This window comes from Hydractinia symbiolongicarpus, chromosome 5, assembly GCF_029227915.1.
Source record: "Hydractinia symbiolongicarpus strain clone_291-10 chromosome 5, HSymV2.1, whole genome shotgun sequence".
NCBI classification, from domain to species: Eukaryota; Metazoa; Cnidaria; class Hydrozoa; order Anthoathecata; family Hydractiniidae; genus Hydractinia; species Hydractinia symbiolongicarpus.
Window position 1 is genome coordinate 15,150,031 of NC_079879.1, and position 19,179 is coordinate 15,169,209.

The following is a 19,179-nucleotide window of genomic DNA, read 5'->3' on the forward strand; positions in this document are numbered from 1 at the left end:
TCTAAAAATGACTTAAAAATTATCATTTAGATAAATGTCTTCCACAAAATTTCTGGAATAAAGTTAAAAAAACATGTTTTTTATGGTCCACAGGTTAGGTTAAATATCTGGAATGAAAATTACTTAATTTTATTACTGTCCGAAATTGTCCAAAGGGTTATATTTGGGCCAAATGTGAGAACTATGTGAAAAACGGCCTTAAGAGCCTTAATATATGCTTAAAGTTTATTTATTAACTGAATAAAAAACATTGCTTTGGATTCTAAGACCATTAAGGATGATGTAGATGAAATATTAGTCTGTCCGAAATTGTCCAAAGGGTTATTTTTGGGCCAAATGTGTGAAATATGTGAAAAACAGCCTATGGAGCCTTAATGTATGCTTAAAGTTTGTTTATTAACTAAATAAAAAACATTACTTTGGATTCTGAGGCCATTAAAGATGATGTAGATGAAATATTAAACTGTCCGAAATTGTCCAAAGGGTCACTTTTGGTCCAAAGGTTTTTCGGGCCAAATATGTGACATCTATATATTAAATAAAACATCATTCAGAGTCGACGGTTTCAACATTTTAGTTTATCATGCTAGAAGAAAATACCTCAAGTTGTGCATAAATATTTTATTTATTATATATATACAAAGCAATCATTTTGTGTTTCTTTATAAACTGTATAAAATAGCACCCAATCTTGTGTTAAAGCCAAGATTAGCTAGCTAGGTAGCTAAAAACATCTTTGAATTCAACAATTTCATCTTGAGAAAGCCCACCAAAGTCTTAACTAAATAAAAAAAAGAAGTATTAAGTTACTTAGCTACAAAATGCAAAACTGTAGGACCAAAAAACAGCTACTCTTTACAGAAAAATATAAAACAGGAGAAGCAAGATTAAAAAAGATAACAATTATCCACGCTTAAAGTTTTACAAGCTGTAAAACAATTTCTTAAACTTAAGGGTGCTGTAATAGCACAAAAATAATAATAAAATCCCTGCAAAATAAAGTAGTTTCCTGTTTTGTCCCTTACCTCGTGCTCTGCCAAACTTTAGCTAGCTAAAAAATTGCAAAGACACCGTTGTCTCGCTTATTCCAACATTTTCGAAAAATTCCGGTTTCGAACCAGGATTCCCGGGTCGAGCAATCAAGTCCAAGGTAAACACCACGCCGCCGTAATTTTTTTGAGAAAAACCATACCTAACAAAACATTAAATGGCATCGCTATGACTCTCTTAGAAGTTTAGATACTTATTTAATTAGGCAGAAAAGGGATCACACCAACCAAATTCCCGTGCACCACTTTGGGAACTTTTTCTTCTCTTTTTTAGCGCCTGAAGAAGACTTTAACTTAAAATTTAAGTAGTTTATAGTTTGTGAGACGAACGGTGCACGGTACTGGGCGATAGAATCTTGTTTCCAGGCCCCCATACCAACTGTCAAGTCCGTAGCTACTAGCGCGGCGTTGCCACGAGGTTGGAAAGATGGTATACTTTCGCCAAAAATAATGTTTTTTTTAATTTTGTGTGTTTTTTTCGACGAAATAACTCGAAATCCATAACACACATGTATAACATATTTATATATTAAAAAAGTAGAAAAGTAGGTCGTTTTAATACTTTTTATTTCAGTAAAATTAAAACAATACAAAAAAAGTTTCAAAAACTTAAAGGGGAACTCCAGTAAAAATCACTTTTTTCTTTTTTGTTTTATACGTACTCAGAAAAGCACTCGACTCGACACAGCACACGCTTTCAGTATCGGTTTCCATTGCTCTACAATTTCCACATTCACACCAATTTGCATTACCCGTACGTGGCTCTGCATCAGTAAAAGAAACCTCGTCATTTTCTACACCGTTACTAACTTCTTCCTCGTCAGACACAAGAGGTTCAAATTCGTATGGCTGTAGCTTTGTAAAGTCTTTTTCATGAAGAGAATTATCCGATTCTGAGCTTTCTAAGTTATATTCTTCGTCATTATTACAAGACATCTTATCAACGAACAATGTAAACAGTAAGTAAACAAAACTTTTAGAAGGCGTGCTGCTGAGCTCACGGACTTTTTGCACGATGTGACGTATGCTAATTTATTCGGACCTAGTCCTCTCGACTTTACGCGACCTTGCAAATTTATTTGAAATTGAAGATGTTTACGGACGCGATTAAGGTATAAATAAAGATTTTTAACGATTGTAAAAGGTTTATTTTGACATATTTATGTATTGTCTTATAAAAATAACATTTTTTTCAAATATTTTTTTTCACTGGAGTGCCCCTTTAAAAAATGATAAAAATACAAAATTTCAAAAAAAATTGTGGAAGCCATTTTAATTTTCTCCGCGGTTTGACCGTAGCGAAACAGCCGTGAAAAAATTTTTCTATGCTAGCTATGTAGATAATTTTATGCTACCCTAATTAGCTAATTTTATGCCAGCTAAGTAGTTAAATTTATGCTAGCTCTGTAGCCAGTTTTATGCTAGCTGTATATGTTATATGTTTGTTCTATTGCTCTATTTTATGCCAGCCAGCTCAGTCAGTAGTTTTATGCTAGCTAGCCTTAAGTGTGAGTGAGAATAAGAAAGAGTTCATTACATGTAAAGGAATAGTGATATACTAGCTAGCTAAAAACATACCCTTTCTTCGTTTTCTTAAACAAGCCCTTCTGTCAGTTGCGATATAGCTTAGATTAACGAAAGTTTGAGTTTGAGGCGCTATTTGTCCGAGAAAAAAGTCATGTGATATTAGTGAAATTAATATGTGTATCACGTGGCTAAAAATTGTAGGCAAACTTAATCTCAACTGGAAACAGAACTATTCACGCTTGGTTAAAAAACAACAAAAATTCCATCGCCGTGCTAAAAACATATTGTCTCGCTTACTAAAAAATGTAATTAAGAATGACCATATTAAATCGCTGGGAAACTGACTCAAAAACGGCCGAATTTTGGATATTTTTGATGTATAGGGGGACGAGGCGCGGAAATCGTATAGAAATCCTATATACTCTCCACCGTACTTCCTTTTTCTTTTATATTTGGCTTATTTAATGAGGAAATGGGCTCCGCTTCTCTCCGCAATCAATATAGAAAGTGTTGCGGAGAGGTTGCCAAGGCAAAGGCATTAAAGGTACTGTCCGATTAAAAATCAACTAAAATTTTGACAAAAAATTCTTATTTGGAACTAATTTCTATAAAACTAGTATAGAAAGTGTTGCGGAGAGGTTGCCAAGGCAAAGGCATTACACGGCAAAGGCACGGCAAAGGCAGCCAAGGAAAGAGGAATCAGCAAGGCAGGGGTAGGCAAGGCATGGGACGCCAGGCAAGGCCATAGAAGGCAGGCAACAGAAAAGGCATAGGAAGGGTAGGCAATGGCAAGGGGACGGCAAGGCAGGGGCAGGCACGTTAATAGAAATTCTCTCCCCCTACAACTCAAAGATATACTCAATGTAAAGTATTACATTTATATAAGGTCAATATACAGTGAATCATCTTAGCAGAATTATGTGCCAATATAATACAACCTGGTTGTTGTAGGTGCCAGATAATTGTTTTTCATGCCCTGTCCAGGATTCGAACCTGGATCTCTCGTTTGCAAGAGTGTCATAGCCATTAGACCAACAGGGCATGAATATATATATATATATGAAAAACTTTACATGTGTATCTTATATATGCTCACATAGCCTTTTTACTAACTAGGCAGGGGGACCTGGCGTTGATTATGTCTGGTTTAGTCACAAGTAACTATAACACCTGGCGCGATTTATACGTTTTGTAAACTGTGCCACACAAACATGTGGAGCGCTTTAGTACATGCAGTATATATATGATAAATTATGTGAAGCACACATAACAGTAAGATGTCTCAGGTGTAATATATTTTTTAAATAATAACTTTTTTGCAAAAATACAGTTTATATGTTGTGCCCATCTTAGCGAATTTTTTCAAAATGTTTCTGGCAAAACTTAAAAAGTGAATTTCAATCCAGGGTGAGTGCTTAGTACAGGTATGTTGCACATCCATATAGGTTTAATACCATTTCAAACAAAAGATTAGCTTAAACTTCTGTTAAATAGAAACACAGGTAACAGCTTGTTGTTAACACAGGGCTGAGTGACTTGTACAGGTATACTGTTTCGCACATACGTTTCGGCACAATACCCATTTCTAAAAAACTATCCTAACTTCAGTTCAAACAAACAGACAGTTAACAACCTGTTCTTATCCTACGCAGCTAAAACAATTTTATATACTTTGTGGAAAATTTTGTAACATTTAAAAATAAAAATACAGTTTATAACCTGTTTTTACCTTCTCTAAGCAAAAAACCCGCGCAATATTTAATGGAAAAAGTTTCTGTTAAAATTAAAAATTAAACACCGCACTATGATTGAGTGTATTATCTCACTCACTGTGTAGTATATGTAGAGCTATAGCTAGCTATAGCCAGAAAATCTATTTCTTTGTAGCTAGCTAGTTTTATACTAGCCATTATGATATTGTTTGATCTTTTTATGCTATTAGCCAGCTAGCTCTTCAATTCAAGTAGCTCTAGCTAGCTATTTAAGTTCTATTATTATTCCAGCTCAGTCAGTAGTTTTATGCTAGCTAGCCTTAGGTGTGAGTGAGAATAAGAAAGGGTTCATTACATACCCTTTCTTTCTTCGCTTTCTTGAACATAACAAGCCCTTCCGTCAGTTGCGATATGGCTTAGATTGAGTTTGAGGCGCTATGTGTCCGAGAAAATGTCATGTGATGTTAGTAAAAGTGATTTACGTATCACGTGGCTAAAAAGTGTAGGCAGATTTAACCTAAACTGGAAACGGCACCATTTACGCTTGGTACCATATTTAAAAAACAACCAAAACTCCATCGCCGTGCTAAAAACATGTTGTCTCGCTCACTAGAAAAATGTACCTAAGAATGACCATATGAAATCGCTGGGAGACTGGGCCCCAAAACGACGGATTTTTGATATTTTTGATGTATAGGGGGACGGGGCGCGGAAATCGTATAGAAATCCTATATACTCTCCACCGTGCTTACTTTTTCTTTTATATTTGGCTTATTTAATGAGGAAATGGACTCCGCTACGCTCCGCAATAATTAAATCAATATAGAAAGTGTTGCGGAGCGTGGAACTGAGTTCCCTAGGTTCGCAAGCAAAAAATTTTAGATGCCACTTTCGGTTGAATTGTACAATGAATCGTATAAAAAACAAAGTTCCCACGTGCCTCATGGTAATCGATCAAACGGTTTCATCTTCGATTTTATGAAACATTTCCTGGACGTGCTTACAATATATATATAACTACAATCGTCCAATATGGCTCTCCATTCTCCCTCATGTTAAACACTGACCTTTGTGGCTCAGCAAGGTAAACGATTACACGTGACATACCTTTATGAACATACTATCTGCAAAATATCTAGCTAGCTACGTTCTTCTTTCTACGTTCGACTTTCTAAACTTTTTAGTTCTTGGTTTTTGGAATAAAATTGCCAGTAGAGACGAGAAATTTTGTGGATGATTGTAGCTAGAACAATCTATGTGATGGGACATTTCTAAAGAGTAGAATTATCTCACTCACTGTGTATTATATATATAGCTAGTTAGCTAGCTAGTTAGAAAATATGTTTAAAACAACTTTTCTATGGTGATATGTAGCTGATTTTATGCTAGCAAAAATAGCTAAATTTATGTTAGCTACATTGTGTATTATGCTAGCTATATGGCACTGTTTGCTCTTTTTTTATGCTAGCTAGTTAGCATAAAAAGAGCAAACAAGAAGTAGCTATAGGTAGTTTATATAGTTTGCTATCTAAGTTCTATTATTATTGCAGCTAAGTCTGCAGTTTTATGCTAGCTAGCTTTAGGTGTGAGAAATGCTAAGAAGGGGATCATTACATGTAAAAATATAGTGATATATCAGCTAGCTAAACATACCTTTTCTTCGTTTCTTGAAAATGAACTTCTGTCCATTGCGACCAACAAGCCAATATGGCTATCAACGCAATTTCCGTTTGAAGCGCTAAGTATCTTAGAAAAGGTCACGTGATATTAGTAAAAGTGACCATGGCAAAAGCTCTATGCCGACCTGATCTCAACTGGAAACGGCGTGGTCTCGATTAGCCATATTTTCACGGAACCTTTTAAAGAAATGACCATAAAAAAAAGTGGGGTAAGTGGGTCATCAATATAGAAAGTGTTGCGGAGAGGTTGCCAAGGCAAAGGCATTAAGCACGGCAAGGAAAGGGCAAAGGCAGGCAAGGAAATAGGAAGAGGAATCAGGAAGGCAGGGGTAGGCAAGGCATGGGAGCCACAGGCAAGGACATAGTAGGCAGGCACCAGAAAAGGCATAGGAAGGGTAGGCAAAGAAAGGCACGGTCAGTGCTGGCAAGGCAATGGAACGGCAAGGCAGGGGTGCATGACTTTAGTAGAAAATCTCCACCTTACAACTCAAAGATTGCGTATATTCAATATGTCTAAGTTAAGTATAATATTAGTCCAGGAGTATAGAAAATATTGAGGTGCAAATGTTTCAAATTCAATATCTCAAAAAAAAGTCTCAAATTTATCTCAGGTCAATACACAGTGAATCATAGCAGAATTATGTGCCATTACAAGTATTTAAACAATCGGTCATAACGACATATCATTTTTTCATAAATCTGAGATTAACTTGGTTCCAATGACAACAACATTAAAAAGTCAAGATATAGAAATAATCAGAGAAGTCCTACTCAAAGGTTACCTATTATATGAAAACCTGGTTGTTGTAGGTGCAAGATAATTATGTTTTTCCTAGCCCTGTCCAGGATTTGAACCTGGATCTCTCATTAGCATGAGTGTCATAGCCATTAGACCAGCAGGGCATAAACATAAATATATATACAAAACTTTACAGGTGAGTATTATATACACTTAGGAATTTACGCTGGTTAAGCCACAAGTAACTGTGTTACCTGGCGTTAAACGCTTGATGGAACAATTAATACAAATTTTAAACTGTACCACACATTCAGGTGGCTGGCTTTAGTACAGGTGTGCAGTATATCATAAATCGAGTGAAACACACAACATTAAAGGTGTGTCGGGTGTGTAATTATATTTTTCAGATTCACAAAATATATATTTCCTTCAACTTTAGCTTGAATAGAAACACAATTTACATATTGTGCCATGTCATAGCGAAAACTGTTTCACAAAATGTTCCCGGTAAAACTTAAAATATATATGTACTTTAATCTGTGGCGCGCCATTAGGATAGGTAAACAAACCCTTTCAAAAAAACTTTAGCACAACTTCTGTTAAATAGAAACACAGGTAATAGCTTGTCGTTAACACTAGGCTGAGTGATTAGTACAAATATACTGTGGCGCACATCCGAAAAACTTTGGTTCAAATAAACAGACAGTAAACACCCTGTTGTTATCCTACACAGCTAAAACAATCATGCAGCACTTTTATTTTGCGGAAAAGTTTTTGTAACATTTAAAAATAAAAACACTGCTCAAAACCTGTTTTTATGCTCCTAAAGAATCCTGCAATATTTTATGGGAAAAGTTTGTGCTAGATCAAAAATTAATCATAAAAATAGACAGCCGTAATACATTTTTAAAAAAACCTTTACTGCAACTTCGGTTTTAAAAAAACACAGCGAAAAAAAGCCTGTTGTTAGCCTGTGCAGCTAAAAATCAAATAGCAGTATGTGTTTTGTTTGCAAACAAGTTTTCATGACAGTAGGATAAAAATCTCTTATTCCAGACTGAACAAAAACATCATTAGAGCCACATGTGTAAGGATCGGGTCAAGTTACAAAAACAGAAATTATTGGGACATTATTTGTATACATATCGTGAAATTAGGTAAGAAATAATGAATACACTTGGAGATTTTCAATACATGTTGACGATTGAACGAGATATATCTATATCTATATCTATATCTATATCTATCTATCTATCTATCTATCTATCAAAATAATTTTCCCTTCTGTAACTTCAGCCGCACTGGTGTATGCTCAGCGGCAGGGTTAAAAAAGTTTATTTCCTGACGTGTGTACAATATATATAGCTAGCTACAACCGTCCACGAAAATATAGCTCTCTATTCCCCCTTAATGTTAAGAACTGCTCATTTGTGGCTAAGCAACGTAAACAATTACACATGACATACCTGTATATAAACATTTACTATCTGCAAAATACCTAGCTGGCTATGTATGGCCATTTTGTGGACGATTGTAGCTAGAACAAGCTGTATGATGGGACATTCCTACAGAGTAGAATTATCTCACTCACTCTGTAGTATATAGCTATGTATAATAGCTAGCTAGATAGAGGATAGGTAGAAAATCAGTCTCAAACAATTTTTCTATGCTAGCTATGTTGCTGATTTTATGCCAGCAAAAATAGCAATTTATTGCTAGCTACATGGGTAGTTCTATCCCAGCTAAGTAGTTAATTTTATGCTAGCCTTGTAGCTAGTTTGATGCTAGCTATATTGCATTGTTTGTTTGTTTTTATGCTAGCTAACTCTTACAGTAGCTAGGTAGCTAAATGCTATCTAAGTTCTATTATTATTCTAAATCTGCAGTTTTAAGCTAGCTAGCTTTAGGTGTGAGTGAGAATAAGAATAGGTTCATTACATGTAAAAAATAGTGATATACAAGCGAGCTAAACATACCCTTTCTTTATTTTCTTGAACAAGCCCTTCCTCCTTCAGCTGCGATATAGCTAGCTTAGATTAACGGAAGTTTGAGTTTGAGGCGCTATGTTATTCGAGAAAAAGTCACGTGATATTAGTCAAAGTAACTATATATCACGTGTCTAAGGGTAGCTTAATCTCAACTGGAAATCCCCGCTAGGCCATCTTTAAAAGTAACAAAAGTACTCCATCACCGTGCCTTTGATGTTGTCTCGTTGAATCATAAATTTACGGGGAAAATGACCAGAGTAAGCTACTGGGCAACCCAGTCAAAAAGTTGACGAAAATTGAAAATTTTAATGTATAGGTGCGGAAACCCTATAACCCTCCGCCGTCCCTTATATTTGGCTTATTTAATGAGGAAATGGGCTCCGCTACGCTCCGGGCGCTGACGCGCCCTCCGCTTCTCTCCGCAAATCAATATAGAAACTGTTGCGGAGAGGTTGCCAAGGCAAAGGCATTAAGCACGGCAAGGAAAGGGCAAAGGCAGGCAAGGAAATAGGAAGAGGAATCAGGAATGCAGGGGTAGGCAAGGCATGGGAGCCACAGGCAAGGACATAGTAGGCAGGCACCAGAAAAGGCATAGGAAGGGTAGGCAAAGAAAGGCACGGTCAGTGCTGGCAAGGCAATGGAACGGCAAAGCAGGGGGGCATGACTTTAGTAGAAAATCTCCACCTTACAACTCAAAGATTGCGTATACTCAATATGTCTAAGTTAAGTATCATATTAGTCCAGGAGTATAGAAAATATTGAGGTGCAAATGTTTCAAATTAAATATCTCAAAAAAAAGTCTCAAATTTATCTCAGGTCAATACACAGTGAATCATAGCAGAATTATGTGCCATTACAAGTATTTAAACAATCGGTCATAACGACATATCATTTTTTGATAAATCTGAGATTAACTTGGTTCCAATGACAACAACATTAAAAAGTCAAGATATAGAAATAATCAGAGAAGTCTTACTCAAAGATTACCTATTATATGAAAACCTGGTTGTTGTAGGTGCAAGATAATTATGTTTTTCCTAGCCCTGTCCAGGATTTGAACCTGGATCTCTCATTAGCATGAGTGTCATAGCCATTAGACCAGCAGGGCATAAACATAAATATATATACAAAACTTTACAGGTGAGTATTATATACACTTAGGAGATTTACGCTGGTTAAGCCACAAGTAACTCTGTTACCTGGCGTTAAACCCTTGATGGAACAATTAATACAAATTTTAAACTGTACCACACATTCAGGTGGCTCGCTTTAGTACAGGTGTGCAGTATATCATAAATCGAGTGAAACACACAACATTAAAGGTGTGTCAGGTGTGTAATTATATTTTTCAGATTCACAAAATATATATTTCCTTCAACTTTAGCTTGAATAGAAACACAATTTACATATTGTGCTATGTCATAGCGAAAACTGTTTCACAAAATGTTCCCGGTAAAACTTAATATATATATGTACTTTAATCTGTGGTGCGCCATTAGTATAGGTAAACAAACCTTTGAAAATAACTTTAGCACAACTTCTGTTACATAGAAACACAGGTAACAGCTTGTCGTTAACACAGGGCTGAGTGATTTGTATAGGTATACTGTTTCGCACATACGTTTCGGTACAATACCCATTTCTAAAAAACTATCCTAACTTCAGTTCAAACAAACAGACAGTTAACAACCTGTTCTTATCCTACGCAGCTAAAACAATTAATTTTGTAACATTTAAAAATAAAAATACAGTTTATAACCTGTTTTTACCTTCTCTAAGCAAAAAACCCCCGCAATATTTAATGGAAAAAGTTTCTGTTAAAGATTAAAAATTAAACACGGCACTATGATTGAGTGTATTATCTCACTCACTGTGTAGTATATGTAGAGCTATAGCTATCTATAGCCAGAAAATCTATTTCTTTGTAGCTAGCTAGTTTTATACTAGCCATTATGATATTGTTTGATCTTTTTTATGCTATTAGCTAGCTAGCTCTTCAATTCAAGTAGCTCTAGCTAGCTATTTAAGTTCTATTATTATTCCAGCTCAGTCATTAGTTTTATGCTAGCTAGCCTTAGGTGTGAGTGAGAATAAGAAAGGGTTCATTACATACCCTTTCTTTCTTCTCTTTCTTGAACATAACAAGCCCTTCCGTCAGTTGCGATATGGCTTAGATTGAGTTTGAGGCGCTATGTTTTCGAGAAAATGTCATGTGATGTTAGTAAAAGTGATTTATGTATCACGTGGCTAAAAAGTGTAGGCAGATTTAACCTAAACTGGAAACGGCACCATTTACGCTTGGTACCATATTTAAAAAACAACAAAAACTCCATCGCCGTGCTAAAAACATGTTGTCTCGCGCACTAGAAAAATGTACTTAAGAATGACCATATTAAATCGCTGGGAAACTGACTCAAAAACGGCCGAATTTTGGATATTTTTGATGTATAGGGGGAGGAGGCGCGGAAATCGTATAGAAATCCTATATACTCTCCACCGTACTTTCTTTTTCTTTTATATTTGGCTTATTTAATGAGGAAATGGGCTCCGCTACGCTCCGGGCGCTGACGCGCCCTCCGCTTCTCTCCGCAAAAATGGAAGGTTATGTAGAGCTATCACTATTTTTCACTTTTAGGTCATTCACACCCCTAAAAAGCTCCCTAACTAAAGCATAAAACATAATTTAGTGGCTCAGATTTTCTAGCTAAATAAAGAGGGTGCCGATAAGCCGCAAACGCCCGCATATATACGGGCGAGTTCGGACGACTTTTCGAATTAAATTGACGTTTGTCGGCCGAAACCGCCCGCACTTTCCCGAACACGCCCGAACTCGCCTGGAACATTCCCGAAATGCAACACCTTGTAACATAAACATGGCGGACGACAGTTAAAAGAATGTGTTTGAAGAGAAAGGAGTTAATAAAGTTTATATATAAGTTATTTATCAAGTAAATCTTATCACAAATCATAAAAAACAGTTCTTTTAAGAACTTCGCTATCACATAGTTAGTTCATTTTAATTTTTATACTTTTTTAAATAATTCTTTGAGAGTCATTTGTGGTGAATCTTTTTTTTTCGGGCATTGTTCGGGACTATGCGGGTTTTTTCAGGCAAATACCCGACCTTTTTTCAAAAAGCCGAACTCGCCCGAAAACGCCCGCACTTTTTACGGCGTATGCGGCTTATCGGCACCCTCGTGCTAAATATACCAAACTAGGTGCCATATTTTTTAGTAAAAAGACTGTGAGCATATATAAGATGCACATGTAAAGTTTTTCATATATATATAATCATGCCCTGTTGGTCTAATGGCTATGACACTCATGCAAATGAGAGATCCAGGTTCAAATCCTGGACAGGGCTAGGAAAAACATAATTATCTTGCACTTACAACAACCAGGTAAATGTTTCGCCTTTTTCGTGGACTTCTCTAATTATTTCTATATCTTGACTTTTTAATGTTGTTGTCATTGGAACCAAGTTAACTTTTAATCTCAGATTTATTAAAAATTGATAGTTTTTTTGGCGTTATGACCGATTGTTTAAATATTTGTATTGGCACATAATTCTGCTAACATGATTCACTGTATATATATTGACCGGATATAAATTAGAGAGCTTTGTTTGAGCTAATGAATTTGAAATATTTGCATCTCAATATTTTCTATACTCCTGGATTAATATGATACATATCTTAGATATATCGAGTATACGAATCTTTGAGTTGTAGGGAGACTTTAGGACGGATTTTGGAGCTAGCTAGCTGCTACTGCACACAGTGAGTGATGTCCATCACATAACTACTTTGTAGTTTTATCCAGCTCCACAAAATGTGTTGGCTCTTGACAAATTTTTTAAATGTATATAAAGAATGACTAAAAAAACTTAGCAAAATCAACAAAAGAACATCGCTAATTTTTCCACATATAATACTTCCTGTCAATATTTATATAGACATTGACATGGTCACATGTTACCGACACCAAAGGTAATTTTTTTCAAGATTGGATGACAGAGAAGTGTTGGGGAGAGGGCAGGGGGAGGAGAGTCATATGATTGTGGAGCTAGCTAGAAATTAAGAGGCATCACCAAACACCCAGAGGAGTAAATATTTAGCTACCGCTGGGGCATCACGGTGCTGGATGCAATTTTTGTTTAACATGTAAATTTGTAGTCGTCGGATTCTAAACAAAATGTAGACCCATAGACTATTTGGCGTTCCAAACAGACTACTCTTTCGCTAATACAGCAACAGGATCATGTGTCTTCAAATTAATTTTATACACTAGTGCGAGTCATGTTTTAGAAACTAAAATTATTTCTATATATATATATCAGGATTAACACCAACATCCATATTTTCTAGTAACAATTTTTTTTAATTTCTAAGGAGTGGTTCTTGTGCAATCATTAACATGTCCTGAAAATCTTCAAACATCTATATAATAACAGAAAAAATAACATAGAAACATAGAGAATCTTCAAATATATATAAACATTGAACAACATCGAGCTTTTATTTGAATTTATAGTTATGCATTTTATTGAGTATATATATACATCTTTTTTTTTTGAATTAAGACTTCTTTTGTTATTTTTTCTATGTTAGGATAAAACTTTGTTAGGATGTATAATTACATGAAAAAAGAACCTTGTTTCTACTTTTCAGTTAAGCAAACTTTTCGAAGTAAAATAACACAAATAAAAATGTGCATGCTCAGATACATTTCGCCTGCAAATTTGCCATCCAATTCGCATAAGAAAAATCCTTCGTAACGTTTTGTAGCATCTTCTGATTTGTTTTGTTCTAAATAAAATGTGTCACTGACCCATATAGAATATTGTGTCCAGAATAGACTGTGTTTTTGCTAATAAAGAAGCCCCATGACATATAAAAATTTGTGAGTAAAAATTCTCCATATATAAAGCCTCAGAAAACAGTATAGTCACTGTAGTTCGATCTAACCCTCATCCTCCTCTCTCTAGAGATGAAGTAGAAGAAGAGGAAAAAGTGACTGACGTTGGTCGTCCACGACAGGCGTGAAGCTACAACTTCAAAAGTTAACATAAGTAACATATGGTGTGCAGAGAGTACAAAGTTTTGACTCATTTTGGTTATATATTTTTATATTTTGATTTGTTTTTTGCTGTTGTGGTTAATATTGCAGTTCTGAGACACTTGTATAAAGAAAACTAAATGATGTTCTTATATATCAGACTTTCTGTACATGTGTGGCTATAATGTGCAACTATAAAAGTATATATGCATTCATGCCCTGTTGGTCTAATGGCTATGACACTCTTATAAATGAGAGATCCAAGTTCGAATCCTGGACAGGGCTAGGAAAAACAATAATTATGTTGCACATATAGCTATACATTGCAGTATTAAGGATATTATATTCCGTATACTATGATGTATATATATATATATTCTGATTTTTACCCTGACTTTTTACCTTTGCCGCAGGGATCTGTGTTGGACCCCTGCTTTTTCTTTTGTGTATTGATGACTAAAAATCTGTCATCAATATAAACCACCACCACCTATATTTGTGTCTTGCAAGCATAACTTTAGGTTATAAAATTCTTTATTAAGCTATTATAAAACAATTTGCATTTTGTCCTATTATTTGTGTCTTGAATATAATTTAAGAATATCGAGGCTGAGAAATGGGTTAAAATTAGAAATATCCTAAGAATATACCCAGGCTCAACTTCTTGTTTTAGATATGAAAATTTGTGTGATGCGCAGATTTTGATTAGAGGTTTATTTCTTATACTGTATGTTTATTTTCTTGTCGGATCACATGTCGTTTTCACTTTGTTTAATGACTTTCCACCATTTTTTTAACCATCTTTAAGCATATTAAGGGTAATCATACTTTCCGGTGAAGAATATTTTTAAGAATATTGGAGGCTGAGATTTGTCAAAAAGCTAAGGATACTGAGGCTGAAACGAAAAAACAATATTCTTATAAAAAAAAGCGTGTAAACCGGTTTTTCAAAATTCGTGTTAATTTAAAGACTTTTAATTTCATGACTCGTTGATTAAAATACTGTAAATTGCCGACTTTTTTTACAATAAATAAAATCGCCTGTTACCGTAATTTTCGCTCCGTGTGATGTAGCATATTCTCAAATTCGCGTTAATTAAATGTAATTTGCGTTAATTTCTTGACTCGTTAATTTCATGGAATAATAAAGAATAAAGTGGTAGTTTGTTCTGATAATATTCGTTCCTTTGCATGCTGGAAAATTTTTTCAATAAACTTACTTAGTTTCACCTCAAACTTCGGGATTAAGCCTGAAACACACGATCCTTTAATACGAAAGGTCAAAAACTGATGGATAATGATCAATATTACTTACTTTATTAGACACAAGTGTAAATATTTAAGTATATTTAATTAACAAAATTACATAATTATTACGCCTTGTTAGTCTAATGGCTATGACACTCGTAAACGAGAGATCCAGGTTCGAATCCTGGACAGGGCATGAAAAACATTATCTTGCACCTACAACAACCCCGTTGTATTATATTGATAAAATTCTGTATATTGACCTTATAATACCTTAATTAAATATACGTAATCTTCGAGTTGTAGAAGGGGAAGGAGTGTATATTTAAATGCCTGGCCCTGCCTTGCCGTTCCCTTTCTATGTCTTTTCTGTTGCCTGCTTACTATGCCCTTGTCTGTGCCTCCCATGCCTTGCCTACCCCTGCCTTGCTGATTCCTCTTCCTGTTTTCTTGCCTGCCTTTGTCGCTCCCTTTCCTTGCTGTTCTTAATAAATCCCTTCCTTTCCTATGCCTTTTCTGGTGCCTGCCTGCTATGCCCTTGCCTGTGCCTCCCATGCCTTGCCTACCCCTGTCTTGCCTACCCCTGCCTTGCTGATTCCTCTCCCTGTTTCCTTGCCTGCCTTTGCCGTGCAACGCTAAATATATTGTCGTGCCCTTTCCTTAATGCCTTTGCCTTGGCAACCTCTCCGCAACACTTTCTATACTGGTTATGCTAGCTAACTCTTACAGTAGCTAGGTAGCTAAATGCTATCTAAGTTCTATTATTATTCTATCTAAATCTGCAGTTTTAAGCTAGCTAGCTTTAGGTGTGAGTGAGAATAAGAATGGGTTCATTACATGTAAAAAATAGTGATATACAAGCGAGCTAAACATACCCTTTCTTCATTTTCTTGAACAAGCCCTTCCTCCTTCGGCTGCGATATAGCTAGCTTAGATTAACGGAAGTTTGAGTTTGAGGCGCTATGTTATCCGAGAAAAAGTCACGTGATATTAGTCAAAGTGACTATATATCACGTGGCTAAAGGTGCCTTAATCTCAACTGGAAATCCCCGTTAGGCCATCTTTAAAAGTAACAAAAGCACTCCATCACCGTGCCTTTGATGTTGTCTCGTTGAATCATAAATTTACGGGGAAAATGACCAGAGTAAGCTACTGGGCAACCCAGTCAAAAAGTTGACGAAAATTGAAAATTTTGATGTATAGGTGCGGAAACCCTATAACCCTCCACCGTCCCTTATATTTGCCTTATTTAATTATATTTGGCTTATTTAATGAGGAAATGGGCTCCGCTTTTCTCCGCAATCAATATAGAAAGTGTTGCGGAGAGGTTGCCAAGGCAAAGGCATTAAGCACGGCAAGGAAAGGGCAAAGGCAGGCAAGGAAATAGGAAGAGGAATCAGGAAGGCAGGGGTAGGCAAGGCATGGGAGCCACAGGCAAGGACATAGTAGGCAGGCACCAGAAAAGGCATAGGAAGGGTAGGCAAAGAAAGCACGGTCAGTGCTGGCAAGGCAATGGAACGGCAAGGCAGGGGTGCATGACTTTAGTAGAAAATCTCCACCTTACAACTCAAAGATTGCGTATATTCAATATGTCTAAGTTAAGTATCATATTAGTCCAGGAGTATAGAAAATATTGAGGTGCAAATGTTTCAAATTCAATATCTCAAAAAAAAAGTCTCAAATTTATCTCAGGTCAATACACAGTGAATCATAGCAGAATTATGTGCCATTACAAGTATTTAAACAATCGGTCATAACGACATATCATTTTTTCATAAATCTGAGATTAACTTGGTTCCAATGACAACAACATTAAAAAGTCAAGATATAGAAATAATCAGAGAAGTCCTACTCAAAGGTTACCTATTATATGAAAACCTGGTTGTTGTAGGTGCAAGATAATTATGTTTTTCCTAGCCCTGTCCAGGATTTGAACCTGGATCTCTCATTAGCATGAGTGTCATAGCCATTAGACCAGCAGGGCATAAACATAAATATATATACAAAACTTTACAGGTGAGTATTATATACACTTAGGAATTTACGCTGGTTAAGCCACAAGTAACTGTGTTACCTGGCGTTAAACGCTTGATGGAACAATTAATACAAATTTTAAACTGTACCACACATTCAGGTGGCTGGCTTTAGTACAGGTGTGCAGTATATCATAAATCGAGTGAAACACACAACATTAAAGGTGTGTCGGGTGTGTAATTATATTTTTCAGATTCACAAAATATATATTTCCTTCAACTTTAGCTTGAATAGAAACACAATTTACATATTGTGCCATGTCATAGCGAAAACTGTTTCACAAAATGTTCCCAGTAAAACTTAAAATATATATGTACTTTAATCTGTGGCGCGCCATTAGTATAGGTAAACAAACCCTTTCAAAAAAACTTTAGCACAACTTCTGTTAAATAGAAACACAGGTAATAGCTTGTCGTTAACACTAGGCTGAGTGATTAGTACAAATATACTGTGGCGCACATCCGAAAAACTTTGGTTCAAATAAACAGACAGTAAACACCCTGTTGTTATCCTACACAGCTAAAACAATCATGCAGCACTTTTATTTTGCGAAAAAAGTTTTTGTAACATTTAAAAATAAAAACACTGCTCAAAACCTGTTTTTATGCTCCTAAAGAATCCTGCAATATTTTATGGGAAAAGTTTGTGCTAGATCAAAAATTAATCATAAAATCAGACAGCCGTAATACATTTTTAAAAAAACCTTTACTGCAACTTCGGTTTTAAAAAAACACAGCGAAAAAAAGCCTGTTGTTAGCCTGTGCAGCTAAAAATCAAATAGCAGTATGTGTTTTGTTTGCAAACAAGTTTTCATGACAGTAGGATAAAAATCTCTTATTCCAGATTGAACAAAAACATCATTAGAGCCACATGTGTAAGGATCGGGTCAAGTTACAAAAACAGAAATTATTGGGACATTATTTGTATACATATCGTGAAATTAGGTAAGAAATAATGAATACACTTGGAGATTTTCAATACATGTTGACGATTGAACGAGATATCTATATCTATATCTATATCTATATCTATATCTATCTATCTATCTATCTATCTATCTATCTATCTATCTATCTATCTGTATAGGTAAATAGGTTACGTTTTCTACCTCAAAGAAAAGTCATATTATAAAACCGCGCGTGATGTTTGAAGGGCTGCCAAAGGTTATTTCATATTTTTTAATAAATTTGCAACAAGAAAACCTAAAAGTTTTGTAAAAGTGTTGCGATTAAAAAAAAAATGAGCAAGCTAAAGTTAAGATAGTAGGAATCGTAACCTACGTCGTGGTAAGTAGAATTAGGGCGTGGTATGGGAAAATATTGATTATATGGGTAAAGATCATCCTACCACGCACCAAAATAGCCCCCTAATTAATTACCACCATTCTCCATTATCCAGTTTTTAACGATTTTTTAAAAAAAAAATTCGAGTGCAATCACATACATAACATACCCCTTATGTTTTTAAAAGTAGGTCTTTTTTGCGATTTTGGGGGCTTCATGTTTGCACTGTCACTGTGTAAACGTGCTGTGTCAAAAAATCTTGAAATTACACATGAACATTCTGCTAACATACACTGGCATTCGTACCAAAGGATTTGACGTGTAGTCACTTCAATTAGGATTTCTGGACCTGTCTGTTAGAGGTACCCTCGAAAATTTAACACGTAGTTAACGTAACCTTTTCAAGATATGCACAACAACAACAAAACTTTTTTAAATTTTGATTATTCTTCATCAAATCATGTGGTTAAATACTTTTTAAGTTTGAAATTGTGTTTATATAATTGCTTTTTGATATTGCTACTCTGTTTCTAGTCGGATGTATTCTTAATATTCTATCGATGAGTTACGTTATCGACCTGAGTATAAAAATTGCGCATATTAACCCTTTTTGTGTCTATGAAGGTATATGAAAGAGAATCTTTTTATTAGCCCATGTAAAATAAATATATGTGCTAAGAATTAACGTAGTATTATCTCTTTCATCTTGGTGTTGCTGTCTTACGATCTATCACAGCATGGAAGTGGAAAGGTCGCAGACTTTTCCTACGGCGCGGAATCGGAAAAACGATCTTAGTGCACTCTAGTTTTCGTATTGTCTTTGTAAGAAACAAAACGGTGATAGACATAACAAGAGGTTATT

At 35.4% G+C, this 19,179-nt stretch overlaps 1 protein-coding gene and 1 long non-coding RNA gene across 2 annotated transcripts; one reads left to right on the forward strand and one right to left on the reverse strand.

Moving 5' to 3' along the window:
• Nucleotides 1-606: 606 nt before the first annotated feature.
• LOC130644959 (uncharacterized) lies at nt 607-2,645 on the reverse strand. The gene is made up of 2 exons (XM_057450762.1): nt 1,026-2,645; nt 607-781 (listed from the first exon to the last, which is right to left on the reverse strand). The coding sequence occupies exon 1, from the start codon at nt 1,983-1,985 to the stop codon at nt 1,659-1,661; it is 327 nt and encodes a 108-aa protein (XP_057306745.1). The 5' UTR covers nt 1,986-2,645; the 3' UTR covers nt 607-781; nt 1,026-1,658.
• A 5,285-nt stretch (nt 2,646-7,930) lies between these two features.
• LOC130644961 (uncharacterized) lies at nt 7,931-15,980 on the forward strand. The gene is made up of 2 exons (XR_008982651.1): nt 7,931-8,613; nt 15,807-15,980. It is a non-coding gene; the product is annotated as an uncharacterized LOC130644961 (long non-coding RNA).
• The last annotated feature ends 3,199 nt before the right edge of the window (nt 15,981-19,179 follow it).

Coding starts and splice junctions, on each gene's coding strand:
- LOC130644959 (XM_057450762.1), bottom strand. CDS start 1,985: ATGTCTTGTAATAATGACGAAGAATATAACTTAGAAAGCTCAGAATCG.